Source organism: Lytechinus variegatus, chromosome 1 (genome assembly GCF_018143015.1).
Source record: "Lytechinus variegatus isolate NC3 chromosome 1, Lvar_3.0, whole genome shotgun sequence".
NCBI lineage: Eukaryota > Metazoa > Echinodermata > Echinoidea > Temnopleuroida > Toxopneustidae > Lytechinus > Lytechinus variegatus.
The window spans coordinates 54,099,750-54,118,250 of NC_054740.1; the positions used below are offsets into that span (position 1 = coordinate 54,099,750).

The 18,501-nt window shown below is 33.9% G+C and overlaps 1 protein-coding gene across 2 annotated transcripts in view; it reads right to left on the minus strand.

The window, feature by feature from the left end:
- Nucleotides 1-3,711: 3,711 nt before the first annotated feature.
- LOC121416977 (myosin-IIIb-like) overlaps nucleotides 3,712-18,501 on the minus strand; it is a 73,053-nt gene continuing 58,263 nt past the window's right edge. Inside the window, exons 18-26 of one of the 2 annotated variants that reach the window (XM_041610523.1) lie at nucleotides 17,430-17,705; nucleotides 14,995-15,105; nucleotides 13,593-13,747; nucleotides 12,835-13,066; nucleotides 11,345-11,540; nucleotides 9,755-9,831; nucleotides 8,598-8,757; nucleotides 7,596-7,769; nucleotides 3,712-6,645 (exon numbers count right to left, since the gene is read on the minus strand). In XM_041610523.1, coding sequence (XP_041466457.1) covers nucleotides 6,476-6,645; nucleotides 7,596-7,769; nucleotides 8,598-8,757; nucleotides 9,755-9,831; nucleotides 11,345-11,540; nucleotides 12,835-13,066; nucleotides 13,593-13,747; nucleotides 14,995-15,105; nucleotides 17,430-17,705 — 1,551 coding nt within the window. In that variant the 3' untranslated portion in view covers nucleotides 3,712-6,475. The remainder of the gene's footprint in view (nucleotides 6,646-7,595; nucleotides 7,770-8,597; nucleotides 8,758-9,754; nucleotides 9,832-11,344; nucleotides 11,541-12,834; nucleotides 13,067-13,592; nucleotides 13,748-14,994; nucleotides 15,106-17,429; nucleotides 17,706-18,501) is intronic. The other variant, XM_041610527.1, reaches the window with a different exon arrangement.

An 18,501-nucleotide genomic window follows, 5' to 3' on the forward strand; every position in this document is an offset into this window, starting at 1 on the left:
GATAGAATCAGTGCTGTTGAGGGTTCTTCCTTGGAACCAATTGTTTACTTGAATATCTCAGTGTGGTCTTACCATAACTGCCAGTTGAAGAGAAAAACCATCAACGATACAGTACTTCACCTGGTGCAAGGGGCCTGTTTCATGTGCATTTGGACACAACTCCAAATTAATGAAATTAATTATCTTGTGTATTCAATTCAATTTTACTTGTGCTACCTCCTCACAGCCAGAAACTTGAGCAACCTAGTCAGGAAAGATTACCAAAGATCTTGAAGCAAACATGATGTATTTCAACTTTTGCTTGCATCGGTAATGGCAGTGATGATGCCAAATTGATGTTACTGGTGTGAGAAACTTTTACATGAATGGTTGAAAGACCCCTCTTATAGGGAAAATTCATCCAAACATCAAGTTGGACTAAAATCAGAAAATTTAGAGACACAGATCAGTGGGGTATCGGTGAAGATCCACCAGTTTATCTTGATATTTAGTATATTTTTTCTTAGTCACATACCAACAGTTCTCCCATAATGTCAAGTAACATTAATTCTATGAGATACAATTTTCTTTAAAAAGAAAATAAAGAAATTACTTCAACATTTGCATTTTAATATATCACCTGATACAATATTTTATAGTGATCTTGAATTATTAAATAATATAACTGAAAATTATTTGATTTATATTACATCACGTATGGGGCAGCTGCTCGCTTGTGATGCCACAACATTTGCCTTCAAATTCATAACTTTACTAGTCTTCTTTTGATACCTTCATTGGTATTTTCTCTAATTTTGTTCTGCTTTTGTTATTAAAAGCTGATCTTATGTCAGGGTAGAGCTCTTCTTTAAAGAAAAGAAACTGAGATTGTGGCTAGAGTAGCCCAAACAAAAAATTGAAATATCAGGAAAAAATATATATTTTGGGGGATTACTTTCCACAACTTACTGCCGAAGTATTAGATCATTTTAAATATTGCAATGAATAGGGGTTTCCAGGACTTTTTTCAGCATGGGGGGGCAAAATCAGTTTGAGCCCCATTGTAATTTTCCCCCTGATAAACATCGTAGCACATCAAGCATTTATCACAAGTGCTTTATTATAAAGTAAATTCCTCCATCCTTGAACTTCAGAAAATTACAGATGATATATGTCTTGGAATTTGAATTTGGTTGGTGCAGAAGTACATGTGTGAGTATGACCCAAGTATTTTATTATCTCATTTGTTCATTAAGCCAATGTTAAAATAAAGGAGCTTTGTTTTTAGTAGAATTACACATGATTTATGAAGTATACAATTTTGTTCGTGTTGTTTTGGTAATGGATGGCTTAAGAATAAAATAATATATATTTGCATGAAATGCTTTTTAACATGTTTGAAACAAAACTATTGTCATCTTATTATGGTATTATAGTCTATTCTATCAGTATAAAGAGTACATGGTGTAACCTTTTGGTTATGTGTAAGAACATCTGATTGGTTCCTGGTCAGTGTTTGAGCAGAATGCACATGCAAACACAATCCTGATTGGTCATTGCTTTCTAGTAATTGATTGCAATCCTCCGTGTTATCGGGCCCTATGGTTGATGTGTTATTAGTTATAAATGCACTTTAAGTTACATTGAGAGTGCACATCTATCCTGCATATATAGATTCATTCAATATGATATTTTTTTCCAGATAAAGTCTTATTCCTGATGAATATGAACAGGCATATGTTTATGTATAAAGTGTGCAACTTTAATGTGAAGAATTTTATGTCAATTTTCTTCTACTTTAAAATTTGTAATGCTGCATGGAGGCTGGTGAGGGATTTATTGAGCATGCTACTTAATATACTGTAAATTTTATTTCCCAGCCATCTTTTTTAATACTTTCACAATTCTGATAAATGCTTGCATTAATCCACTTTAAATATATCATTGTATAATACATCTTACATTTTTGAATGTAGTTTTACTTGTTTTAGTGTGATGGATCTATTTTTTTCAGTTGAATTTGTATCAAACCAACCACTATCCATGAAGACCACCATCAAGTTTCCCCGGAGTATATAGGTTTGATGATCTTGATCATTTTCTAGGGAAAGAAAATACCTTAGAGCTTAGTATTCCCTTTGATATATATATATATATATATATATATATATATATATGTAACAGCAGCAGATTTGGGGGATGTTGTTTTGAATTTGTGCAATTTGATTTTATGCAGCGGACCATCCTAAGTTTTACATTTCATAAGATATTTTAATTGAAACTCATTGGTGCATTGAATGATTGTATTTCTTACTGAAGAAAAAGGTGAAATATCACATGTTTATGTTTTCTTTCTTTTTTTACAAAATGCATGCCTATGAGAAAAGTGGAACATATGTATTCCATAATTGCCCATCAGCTGCAATAGAAAATGTTGGGTTTTTTTTTTTTTTTAATCTTCAATCCAGATTTGTTTTGTACCATTCTCAAATGCTCTAACCAAATCATTAGTAGAAAGTGTTTAGTTGCATGCTTATGTTTCAACTCGACTGAAGTTAATTTTTTATGTTCATTGGTGGTGGTGATTTTTTACCTGACTGCTAAGAAAGCATGAATGCTTGTAAGCAAGCAACCAGAGGACCAACGGCATAAGGTCCTCTCCGAAGGACCTGGTACTGAGGATTAATGCCTTACCAAAGGGCACTAGCGCACCAAGTGGGAATCGAACCCGGGTCACCGGAATACGAATCCCCCGCTCTACCGACTGAGCTATCGCGCCTCCTTCATGTTCATTGTTGACTTAAAATTAGATCTTTTCAAATAGGTGAAAAGGAGATTAACATGTTGACAACGGTTCTACAGTTGATATTTGAATTCTTTTTCTATGGGGGATGAAGGAATGCATGCCACACTTTTTAATCTGAAATACCTATTCTGATTAATGTTCCCTCTTTATTATTTCCTCTCTCCCTCTTTTTTCCCTCTCTCTCTCCCACCTTCATCTTCTTTTTTATTTCTATCTCACTTACTACCTTTCATTTTATTCTTGTTTTTCATCTTCTTTGATTTACACTTTGGTTCATCTGATATTTGTACTTCCAACATTCTAGAAAGTTCCCCACCCCCACCTTCATCAATTTCTCCCCACCCCACCCCCTCACCAGCCATTCCCTACTTTTCTTCACATTGTTCTCCTTTCCCAACCTGTGGCTTATAACACAAAGCTTAGCAATGATCGTAGAACATTTTTCTAGGATTGATTGCATTGGCTACAATGTACAATCAATCGTAGAATTCAAGCGTACAATCAATCGCTAACCTTTGTGTTACGGGACCCTGTTTCTCCATCTCTTTCTATCCTGCATATCCATCAGAGTATAAATCATTGACTTCCTCACAAATCTCTCAATTGATTAACCTCACATTTTATTTGTAAATACTCAATTTACAACACTTCTTACTTGTTTATCAAAACATTTTATTCTTTCATTTACTTATACAAAATAAGAATATCTTCCATTTCTTTCATTTTTTTGTTACTATATAATATAGTATAGTATAGATTTCTTCCCATATTCTCACTACAATTATTTACTATAAATTAGTTGTTTCTATTATCACTAATATTTTCTAAGACATAGTTGGCTCTTGACTCTTATAATTCAAATTTCATCTTGACCAGCTACACATACCTAGCTTGTCTTCCAAAACAATACTTTTTTTCTCAAATGATGAAAATAAAACTCTTGATGCATTATATGTACATGTCAATATACATGACAAGTTGAGATGTTCACCAATATCAATATCATGTAACAGGTAAAAGATGGGTGTTCAAAATGCAGCGAAGTTATCTACTTCGTACTTAACCCTTTGTCTTCTGAATCTTGTAAATCCTATTGGCTTTGCACAGGAGCCACTTGGTTCCAGTAGTAAATGGGTTAATGAACTATACATATATTATCAAACAACTAAAACTATAACCAGAAACTACTGTATGTGAAAATTAATTATTTGAATACCTGACCTTTTCAGTCATATTACATTTCGGACTAGTATTCTCTTTTCTCTCTGAATAAACATGTTTACATATCAAATGTCATAGTACTGGGAATATTTCAAACAAACATATACAATCTCTCAGTCAAAAATTCACAAATATTTTACTGTAATTAAAACCGTTTGAATATAAATCTTTATATATAGTGCTTCTGTATAAACATAAACGTCGCTGTGCATAAGGCATGTAATTAGTTTCATACAGATTGATAGAAAAATAAGAAATGATGTTGGATTGAAATAAAAGTTGAACTGAATTGAAATGAAATGGATTATGTTTTTCAAATGAAATGCAATACAAGTTTTGATTGTATAACTACAATTCTATAAATAGCAAGAAAATGATGTATACACCATACAGTACACTTTGTATTGTAAAATAAACAATAATTTCAACATGAAATTTTAGATAACAAAAATATATATCTATACATTTGTGATGTCATAATGGAAGCCCCACCCCCAGCAATCATCTGATTGGTCAAACCACTTCATTCAAATTTGAACAAGAATATGATTGGCCAGTCATGACTGCATGGCGGGTGTAACCAGTCTCGCTAAGTTTAAGTACCATCTATTAACACTAAAGGCATATATGTAAGGAATCACAAATATAATTCATGTAAAGGCACTTCATATGCTGAAACAATTGCCATTAGCTCTCTATTAAATTTACTCATCATCATATGTTCCATTTTGTAAAACAAAATGAAAACTTAGTATTATACGAATAACTTAATACAGTAATTATTTTTTTTTATTTTCCCATGTTCAGCTGAAAATGTTATGATACTGTTTGTTTATAAAGAAATCTAAATGTATATACTTTGTATTTGGTGGTCTTGATTTTATATAAGTCATCCATCATCTGTCATTTTCATTCAATGAAAGCATTTTTACATGAATAACTGCAGTTGGGACATCAGTGAGTTTCGTGTCACTATCGATTGCACCTGTTATTTCCCTTTAAAAAATGTTGGTATGCAATGCCATCTGTTTTGTTGCATAAATTAAAAGTTGGTTTTATAATCATTACATGATATTCTGAATGTTTATGCATATCAGTGGGTCATTTTACGAGTATTATGTTTTAATTGGCCGCATCTAATTACAAGCAGGATTTTTGTGGTTTACAGAGGTTTTTGACTATTTTACTGATAACCATTTATGATCAAGGTCTTAGACCCCTTTCGACCCAACATATTGAGTATTAGGAAATTGTGTTTTAGTCAATCATATTGAATGACCTGAAATATGGTGCGATTGTATAAGTAATAAACTATTGTCCATTGTGCCCTTACTGGAATGCTGTAATAAAGTGAATATATATATGTTGTTTTATCTTTGAGTATGCAAGATCTATTTTTGTAAATTGGGAAAAGATGACATTTTAAACAAATAGTATCTTGTGATTTTATGTATGCAGCCACTGCATAAGTGTTCTCAAATTAAACCAATTGATGTGAAATAATCATGAAATTCGCCTCATTTGTGTATTACATTTTTTAATCTTGGTGAAATCGAGAAGTTGTACACAATTTGTATGTTTGTATGTGGGAATTACAAGTTGTGATTATGTTCTGTTCCCTGCTCTCAGATATTATATACTTGTATTCCATGGTTAGCTGATTGAAAGTAAAATTGCTTTCCATGAAATTTCATTCACACATATATTCTTCTTATCAACATATTCTACAAATATGCTGATAAAATGTGTATCATGATAATATACTGTAATTAACAATTGTTCAGTGTGACACGTTGCAACCGGTCTAAATTCAGCCCTCTTAATCGGAAAAGTGAGGTAAATTTGTCAAAGACATTATATGCACTTAATAATTTATAGAATGTTAAAAAATTTATTTGGACAAACTTCATTTAGATAACCCATTCAGTATGAACTTCATAAGATATTGGTAAGGCCTGCTGTAAAAAGAAAATAATGATAATTGTTTGTTGATCAACTGTAAATTTGGCCTCTTATGATTATTTGCTTAAAATGACTAAAAATATGCCATGGTTAACAGCGATTCTTCACCAAAAAACCTAATTTCAATCGGACCAACACTTGTTTCCTAACTCCCATCTATATCTATAAGATAAATTACTCAAAGTTAGTCACAGAAAAATACGAACAGATGATCCAGACCAGTATCAAGCAAGTTAGACTTGTCGATCCTACATCACAGTTTAAGTACGAATACAAGACATCTTTCAATACCAAAGTAATGGTAATGGGATGGTATTCACTCAAACACTGTCCAAATCATCAAAACTACATGTAACAGTAATCATACTCTTTTCCAAATTTACCATCCGACTTCTTCTCAAACCACAAGCAGTTTGTTTTTCATACATCTTCATATAATAAACATTTAAATCGCTAGCTACATCATTGAAATTTCTCTATCTATTTTGAATACTAACTGGATGAGATTTAATTTTCTTCACTCATTCTTCGTTCCTTCTTGATGAGTTTGACACGTGCCCATTGCCTCTTGTTTTCCAAGTCGTAACCGCTGGAGTTGGACGTGACCGGGCCATCGTCGTCCATGGCTTCGAAATCGCGCTCATAGGATGATCGCAGGTTGCGTTGCTTGAAAGCATCTAGAGTTTTAGAAATGAGAAGAAAAAATGAATTAAATATGAATTAAACTATTAATTGCTGGAAAGGGTGGGATGTTAACAGAAAAGAGAAGGGAAAAATTCTTTGAATAATGTCTAATTTACCTTTTAAACTTTTCTTCTAGATGTTTGTTTTCTTTTTCTCTTGTTAAAATAACATTCTTATTGACAGTGTGTGCTTCATTTGAAAATCCTTGTACAAAGAACTTTTATTTGAAGCTTATAATGCATTTAAGTGCATTTTGTGGATTTTAACTGAAATTGGCAACACAGCTCATGATATTCATAAACAAATTAAAATACATCACTAGATAATAGATGGATGTATGGATGAATATATGAATGGATGGATGAATAGATGAATGGATTGGTGGATATATGGATGGATGGATGGATGGATGGATAGATGAATGGATGAATAGATGGATGGATGGACAGATGGATGGATGGTTGGTTGGATGGATGGATGGATGAATGGATGGACAAGATGGATGGATGGATGGACTGATCGATGGATGGATAATTAATGAATGCATGCATGAATGAGTGAATGGATGGACAGATGGATGGATGGATGGATGGATAATTAATGGATGGATGAATTGATGGATAGATGGGTGGATGGATCGATACATGGATGAATTGATGGATGGATATATGGATGAATTGATAGATGGATGGATGGATGGACTGATGGATGGATGGATAATTAATGAATGCATGCATGAACGAGTGAATGGATGGATGGACAGATAGATGGATGGATAATTAATGGATGGATGAATTGACGGATAGATGGGTGGATGGATGGATATATGGATGAATTGATGGATGGATATATGGATGAATTGATGGATGGATATATGGATGAATTGATGGATGGATACATGGATGAATTGATAGATGGATGGATGGTTGACCAACAAACTTACCAGCATTCCTGATAGATACTGCCCTGAAAACCCTCCTCCTACTTGCTCTTCCCCCATACACTCCATAGCCTGGGGAATCCCCTGCTTCACTGTTATAATAGATGGACCCTGTTTCACTGTACCCCGAGCTTCGGCCGCCATGGTCCACACCTGACATATTCAGGTTAGATATGCCTAGATGCAAGAAAAAAATCAATAATCAATAATAAAAGTAATATTTGATTTTCTCATTTCCTATTATCTACAGGGATTTTACCTTTTTATTTCTCTTTTTTTTTCTCTCTTTCAAATCTTTATATCTTGATTGATTTATTACTATTTTCCTTCTTTTTTTTAATCCTTTTTCACTTCCATCCTTCTTTCTGTGTGTCTTTCTTTTATCTGTCTTTCTTCACCTTGATCACTAAAGTCTTTATGTTCATTGATTTCCAGTTCACAAATATATCAACTACTGGGCGGGGTATATAAAAAAGATTTGACTATTCCATTTTCTTCTTTTTTGGTCTCATCTGCATAGCAGAGAAAGACTCTAGGTACAGTACCACTTTTTTGACGGCCGCAACGGAAGCGGCGTAATCAACATTGAAAATGTTTAAGGTTCAGTTTTTGAAATGTTATGAAACTTATGTCATCTTGGCCTTTTTTATATTATCATACTTGAAACGGCAATATCCATTTTCATAAAAATGACAGTTTCAGTAGGAACGTTGATTTACATTGGTTTAGATGCAGTTGTCAGAGAGTGACAACTTAATAGTAAGTGATGGCAACCTGGGGAGCATTTCATCAATATTTTCATCCGACAAGTTGTCAGATCTGACATCTTTCCTTGATTCCGATTGGCTGAGAGGCACTCTTCCTATGGTAACTGTCGGATAAACTGGTACTTGTCGGATAAAATGTCCGACAAGTGCTTTCATGAAACGCTCCCCTGGACGCCCTGAAGTTTCTCTTTGTAACATCATTATCCCCACTATCACCATCACCTTCGTCTTTACCTACCGATATCTTCATCATCAGTTGCTTCCCAGCTATAGTGGTATGGTTTGTTCTCAGCTTTGGCCTGCTGCATCGCCTCTACCCTTGCTCTTCTGCCATCTTTTTTATCCTCCTTGTCATAGTTTGAGCGTCTTTTGTTGACTCTGGCCCACTTTCGACTTGACTGCAAATTAAGACATTAAAAGAGAGATGGGTTGAGTTGCAGAAAGACGGTGATAGAAGGCAAAATGATTATCATTGTCCTGAGGGTCATTATCATCATCACAATGACTTTCTCTTCCTTTCTGCTCTCACTTCTCCTTTTCCTCCATCTCTCCATCTCTTGGACTTTCTCCTCATTCAATCTCTTGAGCATCAATATCCCCCTCTTCCTCCCCATCATCATCACCATCACCACCATCACCAACATCATCACCATCATCATCATCATCAGCATGAGATAGAACGAACTATGCACATGCAACAAAATAAGTTTATTGTATATCTTGATGAATCGAGGCACATCGAGCTTATTTAAATTATGTATTGTGTATATGTATGATATTGAATTTGATGTATCACATACATTTTGCATTTGTTTATATGCGTTGTGGAGAAATATTGAATAAAGACTTTCTTTGAAAAAGAAAAAAAAAATCATCATCATCATCACCATCATCATCATCATCATCACCATCATCATCACCATCACCATCATCATCATTATCACCATCATCATCATCATCATCATCATCACCAACATCATCACCATCATCATCATCAACACCATCATCATCATCACCATCATCATCATCATCATCATGATCATCATCATCATCAAAACCATTACCATCACCATCATCATCACCATCACCATCATCATCATCATCACCATCATCATCATCATCACCATCATCATCACCATCATCATCATCATCATCATGATCATCATCATCATCAAAACCATTACCATCACCATCATCATCACCATCACCATCATCATCACCATCATCATCATCATCACCATCATCATCATCATCACCAACATCATCACCATCATCATCATCATCACCATCATCATCAACACCATCATCATCACCATCATCATCACCATCATCATCATAACCATCATCATCACCACCACCACCACCACCATCATCATCATTATATGTACTATTTACCTCTCTACCCATCAGCGTTGCTTCAATCTGTGCTGCTGTACGGAACGCTTTCAAGAATCGGCCAACATCTCTTAGAACTGTAATAAGAAATAATAATGCTAATAACAATAACAACAACAATAATGATAAACAACAATCAAAAACTTTGTAAATCATGCTTAAGAAATTATATTTCTATTTATTTAGAATGGGCATGGAACCATGCCGTGATGAATATTATTTACGACTCTAGTCAGCTTGCGTTTCAAAATTCATCGTCTATCGTCCATCTCCTATTTTCATTTATTTCTAATATCCAAAATTTGTCATTTTACAGTTATCAGGTTTTTTTCCCCAAAATGAGAATTGACTACATTAAAAAGCTAACCCTGAATGGTTAGATTATTTTGTAATAATAATTCAATTCTTGTGGCAATCACTTACGTTAAGAACTGAGAATAAATAATACAAAATTTTATAGATCTAACTTTGTTCACAATTAAGAGAAAATGATCGCTTGATCAATATACCAAACAGAACACAAAATGGGGAAATGAGTTTATATCCACAGCAGAAGAATTATGATGTTTATAAATATATAAGCTATGATGTAATGATTTATAGCGTAAAAAGCCAAGACGAGGATGAGAATGATGAACATTCTGGATTAGAAAAATAATCAAACAGAACATTCTAAATTAAAACAAGGATCATAAAGTGAAAGTTCAAGATTAAATACGGAACACGTTTGTATCTCAATCAATGCAGGTGTCAAAGTGATATCATCTTTATCGTCTTCACAAATGCTGCGTCTAATTTTACTTTCTAACAGTCTTACAGGTAGAGACAGGTACCGAGTGATATACTTCTTGTATTGAGAGCTAGAGAGGAAGAGGCCTTAATTGACAACGGTTAACCGATAGGAGGCGCACTAATTATGTGGCTTCCGGATTTATCTTCTTAAAAACCACTGTAGATAAGTAATAGCCACGAAAGTAAAGTAAGCACATCACGAAACATAAGGCTGCTGCTAAAAGTATGAGGAGGAGCGTGACATATTTTTAAAAGGAGTTCATGGCACAATTTCCTCTTAAGATGAGTCAGTTAGCACTTGTCTTAAAATGTATCATATGCCATTTGAAAACAATTACATTTTGGTGATAATGATTATAAACATAACTTTATTAGTTCTGTTAACAATATATTGAAATGTGATTGTGAAATTGAGCAGGTCCTTCTTAAAAAGAAATAATTGTTTTATCATTACATAATGGCACACATGTAGAACGGTTTCAAACACATTTGCTTTACCATATAGTTGAAAATGAATAGTTTTCATATTTTATTTGACTAAAAATCCTTCTATAAAAGAAAAGGAAAAACTTATTATTGATATATGCTCCACCCTTGTTTGTTGAGGAGGGTTGATTTGGGAGAGAGAAAAAAAGAAACAAATATTGGGCAAAATTAATTAAACTAATGATTATAATCCACTTTTATATAATCAGCGCTTGATACTTTCGGAACGACGAACGCTTTACAGATTAATAGGAAATACATCCCCCATTAAACCAAAATGGAATGGCCCACCTTCATGTTTCCCCGACTCACCTTTGGGATTGTCCATTCTGATGGCGGGGAGGACGACCAATGAAATCCAACAAGGTGTGTTAAAATCTTCAACTTTATCTTTGACGAAACTCAGCGAGACGATGCTGAGTTTCTTCAACCGATGGTGATCGATTTGACCGTCGCCTTTCTTTGCTTCGATGGCGAGTTGAGCCTTGTATTCAACGATGTCAAATACCTGATTGCGAGAAAGAAATAATTTCATGAATATAATTTCATTTTACTTTGAGCTGTTCCATAACGTATACACTTAGGTCCATCCCCTCCTGAAATTACAATCTCCGTTTTATAGCTCATATAGTTGTAGTTATTCTCAAATTATCACGGCTTAAGCTGTTCGGATGCAATTCATTGAAGGGGTATTCCAGGTTAAGAATATTTATATATCATCTAAATAAATAGAGTAAAATTCACATAGCAAAATGCTGAAAATTTCATCAAAATCTGACAACAAATAACGAAGTTATTGCATTTTAAATTTTAGCAATATTTTGTGAAAATAATTATTACGCACTCCGTCATGAATATTCATTAGATGGGCTGATGATGTCACATGCCCACTTTCCTATTTCTTTTAGCATAGCTTTGTTATTCCTTGTCCGATTTTAATTAAATTTTCAGAATATTGTTTGTCTGATTTTTTTTATCTGTTCAAATCGTATTATTCTCAGTATGAATTATCCCTTTATCATAAGTAATGTAAGAATGAAAACAACTGAGGATGAGACGTACACAAAAAATATATTTATTTTATGGAATTGCCCTTTTGCTGAAAAACAAGCTTTGATCTTCAGAAAGGCGTTTGTTTTCCGACTGTCTTTCTAGCTTCCACTTGGCTTTCTTCATTTTTGTTTGTTCATAATTTGATGTGCCTATAGCAAGCGGTAATTTGGCCTGGACAAAAATCAGGAAAGGCTATGCAGGAAAATGGGGCAGTATAATTAAATTACTTGTCAAATTAAATCCCGGAAATTTGACTTGAAAGGTTATCAGTGAATATTATTGCGGTAAATTTTGATCTCTTATAGGTTTTGTGGATTTTCTGTATGAGTCTTATACTCTATATAATGAGATTTTAAAAATCTGTGTGTGTATATATGCCTTTAGACAAGAGAGATACATGCACAAATAAATACTATTATAATTGGATATAGTTCGTAAGTTATTTGTTAAAAGTTGTTTATCGACATTTTCCTCAGTAAAATGATCATCTTTGAATAATGCAGATCTTGGCTATTATGATATTCAGAGCAAATGCATCCACCTCACAGTGTACAATACAGATCAATATAGATATATTTGATATTTTACTCTTCCATAAAAATTTGTGACTATATTCAGGGTCAAGCTCTTTACATTGAGTCATTTTCAAACTTCATTTTTTGCTAAGAGAATCATTCTTTTTTATTTCGATGCCTTAAAAGAGGGATACAAATACCATTAAACTACCAGAATGAGAGCAAAAATCTTACTTTCATAGCTTGGTTTTGTGGTAGGCGTCCCATGTTTTTAACTACTTCCGCCGAGATGCAGTGGTTTTCGGGTTCAAAGCACCCCTTGACGAATACCTCATTCTTGCCTAGTCTCGTGGCCCAGACGTTTCCCTCACTATCGATCTCTAACTGAACGCCTTTGCCGATGTGTTCACGTACCTTCTTGGTTTCAGGATCCCGTAGTGGGTTCGCCAACGCCCCGAAACCAAGTCTACAAAAATAAAAAGGAAAACCTGGTATCACTAACATTATATGTTTTTAATTTTTCTCGTAAAGTTGTGTGTTAGTGCTAGAAAAAATATATATTCATGAAAAAGAAGAAAAGAAAAAAAAAACGAAAAAGGATGAAGAAAAGAAAAGAACAGAAAAGAAAAGGAAGGGAAAGATCAAATGGAAAGAAACAAAAAACAATTTATTCGAATAGTTGTGATTTAGTGCTAGAAAAAAGATTTAAAAAACAAAAAACAAAATAAACTAAAAAAAGAAAAGAATAGAAAAAAAATAGAATAGAAAAGAAAAGAATAGAATAGAATAGAAAAGAAAAGAAAAGAAAAGAAAAGAAAAGAAAAAAAGAAAGGAAACGAAAAGAAAAGTCAAGAAAATAAAAGCAAAACCAAATTAAAAAAGGAAAAGAAACAAAAAGAAAAGAATTAAAACGGAAAAATCAAAAGAAATGAAAAATGGATGAAAACAAATGAAAATAAAAGGAAAGAACACAAGATAAATTATGCGCGTACCTTCCCGGATGTTGGTAAGCGTAACCGTCGATGATCATGGCTGGCGACTTGATTTGGTATTCAGATAACCGACATCGCTTCTCCATGAAGAAGACTTTGCACCACGCCTCCGGTCCGATCTCGTGCATATGGTACGTCAACTCATTGATGATCTCCTGATTGAGAACAATGACAATTATACAATTAGACAATTAGAATAGTTTGTATCCATCTTCCTTGACATCTTCATTTTACGTGTTATGACTCGGTGGTGAAGCTACAAGGGGCAGAGGCGACCTCTCCCCCTTCGATTTTTCAATAATTTAATTACATTTTCTTCCTATATTTTGTTTGCAATTTTCAAGTTTAGCCTAAAAAAAAGACCCATGATAATCTGAGTTGTCATATAACTTTTTCAAAGGGCAAATATAAGACAAAGCAAGGTGTTTTTCTTAGGAAAGGGTAAAACTTTTATTGATGATTGTAGCTCTCATACCATCTCTTCCTTGAAAGGGGAAGACATGAATTTATTTGAAATATTGTACCATTTCAAAGTTGGAGTAAACCCTTGTCTATGTATAATGCTCATAACAGTGAAGATATTGTTTGAAAAAGAAAATGGCAAAATTTGTAAAATTATAGACATGTGAGAATGATGACATGCATGTAAAATGAGATGGCAAAAACACGTTTCTATATAATTATATTTATCACATTCGAAATATATATTAAGGGAATGAACATGAAACATGCAATGATTCACTCATGGTGGGATAAAAATGAGAGAAGGGCGAATAAGTTTTAAAAGATATTATGAAGAACGGATATCTTAACATGCCACTTTGGTAACAACGTATAATGGCAGAGTTTATAGAGCGATCTCTGACATGTTTAATATTAGTGGCTGGCAATACAATCCCATTATGACAATAACCCTTATGATCGAATCGTATAAATATACATGTCTAAAAAGTATGAATGATATAAATTATTGATGAACCATTGGCGAGTTATAAGCTTTCAACCGCTGTGCTATTCTATCTCGCCCCGGTACTGCCCTGTCGTTAAACAAATTGCCCCTAAACAATAGACAAAAATACATATATTCATGTGTTGATTTTATTGAATTGGGGCATTTGATAACGTTTTAAACGAACAAATCCAAGATAATGAGAATTACAGTATATAACATCGGAAATATATTGAAACGGTATTGTTGTTGAGCGGGTTCTTCATCAAAATAGATTGCAGGTTTGTTTTATCATTAGATAACACATGTAAAAGTATTGTGTACATTTGTTTTATCATATTTGTGTAAATTAACTAATTTATTGTTTTCGTGTTGATTTTATATAAGTCCTTTCTATGACCAAAAAAATCATATCGGGAGTCTTAAAGGTCTATTAACTACTATTTTTTTCACCTCTCCAAGAATGAATTTTCCTTGGATAGCCTTTGGTTCAACTGGTTCCTCTTTCGGCCGAGACCACTGCCAATGAACATGCTTCTCGCCAGCATGTCTTCCGCGTTCCGTCTGCATGTTGATATGTCAGGCAACAGCTGTTACTATATAAATTCTCATCGCTGGAATTTGTTTTTGATTATTATTACTATTTGATAACTGGTTAATGCTGCAGTGTATGAGAAATCTATATGCTCATATTAGCTTTTCAGCGATCTTTAAAGTGATGAAGCGATAAGGTCTAATTGCCGATAGTTTATGGTGTGCAGCTGGGAGTAAGTGATATTTCCGAGGCGAAGTATATATTATCTTTCGTCAGCGAAGCCGAGAAAGTGATAGTTTAAGGAAATCATAAGTACGGTACATCTAAAACAAAACTTGATAGCTGGCGAAAGCACGCACAAGATAGTTTCGATAAAATTACGTAACATTATTTTACTTTTGTGTGGTGCGTATTTCCCATGCACTTGTTATATTTGCCCAGCAATACTTTCATCGTTTTAAGAAGACAATAATTTTATTGAATATCATTCAAGAATTCTTATTATGGTAGAACATATAAGTTTAAAGTATAAGAAAACGTGTTATCGAACTAGCCACTATAAAGAGCGAAATAAAGTAGGATTTTTGCCTATATGTGCATGAATGTAGGTCCTATTCATTTGCATTGTTTTATTTTTCTTAATATAGGCATGATAGGCGTAACTCTTATTTAACTAAAAGATGTGTGGCAAGGTATCGTATATGATTAATCTCTGTCTATAGTATATGATTATGCAAGGCTGACATATATTATTGATATTCTTTCATTAGTATACCACATCCCGGTTTTCATGGCTATTTCTCTAAACATGCAAAACAAAATAATAATCATGAAAATAGTCAAAATACATAGTTTGGGAGCAGTGATGTTAGTCAAGAAGAGTGATGAAAATGTGCCATTCAAAGAGAAATAAATGAATTATTTCTAATTAAAGCAAGTGCGGATTCACAGAGGCAGGTGACCCCAGCCCTGGCAACAAGTTGTTTTACCCATATTTTGTGGTGCGTGTCGATTTTTTTTTCGGAGACAGAATAATTAGATCCTCTTCATGTGGTATAGTGAAAATTGGTATAGTGAAAATTGGTATTGCTGAAAATTAATGCTGAACGAAAATTGAACAATTCCGTGCAGATTTATGAAATCTAAATCAATGCTTGATTGCTTCCTAAAGACCACCCATACATTAACATCACGTGGCATGTCATGTGTTAGTAAGAGGATATAAATGATAGTAATAAACTATTTCTTTTGCTTTTCGAGATTCAATTTCTTAGCGATATCCCTTTCTTTCGCTATTATTCTTTTTCTTTTTTCAACTAAGTAGCTACGAATTAAATTCGTAACGCAGTTAAGAAATATACCCTGTCCAGACATTAACTCAGTCATCTTCAGCTCTGGGCTCTTTCGTCCCATTTTTTTCTTTTCTTTTCACAGTCATGCACGCCTAGGACTGTTTTTTTTTCTTTTTTCTTTTTTGCCGGTTCCTATTTACGCACTAATTTGGGGGGTTAGTCGACAATAGTGTAACAGTGAGTATGAGAAATGTGCGAAGTATGTTAATAAAAAAGGGATGAAATACTAAAAGTTACAACTGAATTTTGAGTGCATGCATAAAGCTACAATTAGAATTAAGATGATTTACATGCAAGAACGAAATCAAACAATATGCTATTGTCAAAGAATAATAACATTTATATCAGCGTGCGAGGGTGTACAAGTTTTTAATTATGATAGCACAGCAATGAATACTATTGCGGAGTTTTACATAAAACAAATATCCAACGATTATCATTAGCATTATACAAAACATGACAAATCTTTAATATTATATGAACAATGTTGTTATGAAAAATAGTGCAAATTTATATATAGCACCCCCTATATATTTCTTTCTCTTTCTTTCTCTCTCCTTGCTTGTTCTGTTTCATTTAGCGTTTATTTTTTATAAAGACATATTAAAACGCTTAGGCGTAGGAATACTTTGACTGCATTAAGCTTCCATAATATATTTTTCTGATCTCCTCCACCTAGAATAGACCCCCACCCCACCCCTCTCTCTTTCTCTAGATATGAGTGTGAACGGTCCGAAAAAGGCATCAGTGTTTTTTTTTTTTTTTTACTTTCTAAAACACATATTCTATACTGGAAAATTATTTTAAGTATTTTTTCATGTAAAGGATTTTAAAAAGATATTTTTTTCGAACAGTATAAATCACGGCCGACGTTGGAAGGATAACGCCAAAATTACTAAATGATCCAATGGGATTCATAAGTCGTTGACTACTTGAATTATTGCATGATAGCTTAGGATGAAAGGTTGAAAAAAAAAGAAAAATGTTCTTTTCAGACTTACATCATCCACCTGCGGCTTGCTGGTCGGTATCTGTGACCTATCGGTTCGAGCCCCGTTCATAGCTCCGATAGCACCATACCCAAGTGGTTTCTGCGATACAGGTGGTCCAGCCCTCCTTTGGTGGGCGTGGTTGGGGTGTAACCCTCCGTTGCCATTCTGGGGGTAGTTCCCATTGGGACTGGTTGGTCGCTGTGCCGCCGATGAGGGCGGGCGATTTTCCTGCTGGATCTGCTTCTGTCGGATATCGGTTCGAACCCGCAACTCTCCCAGAATCATCTGTAAAGAAAGTTAAGATAACAGAAATAACACGTCAGAACATGAAACTGAAAATAACAAAAAGTCAAGACTTACCATTATCGTTTTAACGAGAGAGAGAGAGCGAGGGGGATATACATGCACCAATATTATTATCATTATTATAAAACAATTATTATTGGACGGGTACTATTAAGTATCATTTTGTATTTACGAAATGTAAATGATTCTAAACGTTTGATCATACCGAAAATTTTGGATTACTATCAGCAATATGGGCCATCACTTTCACTTACAAGGCCGTCTTCTGAATTCCCCTGAACACAAATTACACCGTATGATGATACCTCTGGAGAACATAATTTATATATTACTTGAAAGATATAAACTGAACTTGGAACTGGAAAATACCAATTAGAATAATCATCCCAAAAGGAAATCGTGGAATTCGCCTCATTTGTTTGTAAAAGGAGTTCTTAATTAGGACATTCATTATGACTAGACCATTATCCTAGCTGCGCGGCTTTCTGCCGGGAAGCCGCTTAATATTCGGAAGCTGAAGTTCTGTGAATGTGACGTCAAGGTTGTGTCATCTTCAATCTCAAAAAAATATGTTGCCATCTTCACCCACCCACGAAACCCACTGTCTTAGTATCATGATGATGAGTTATTATGACTGATCAACCACCAGTCATTTTTCATTACTGAAAACAAGCGCTCATCGATGCGAGTTGCCGTTTTGACATCATAGATGATAACACTTGACTTATATTATATTCATTTTTTATCTAAATATATATATATATATAAATAAATC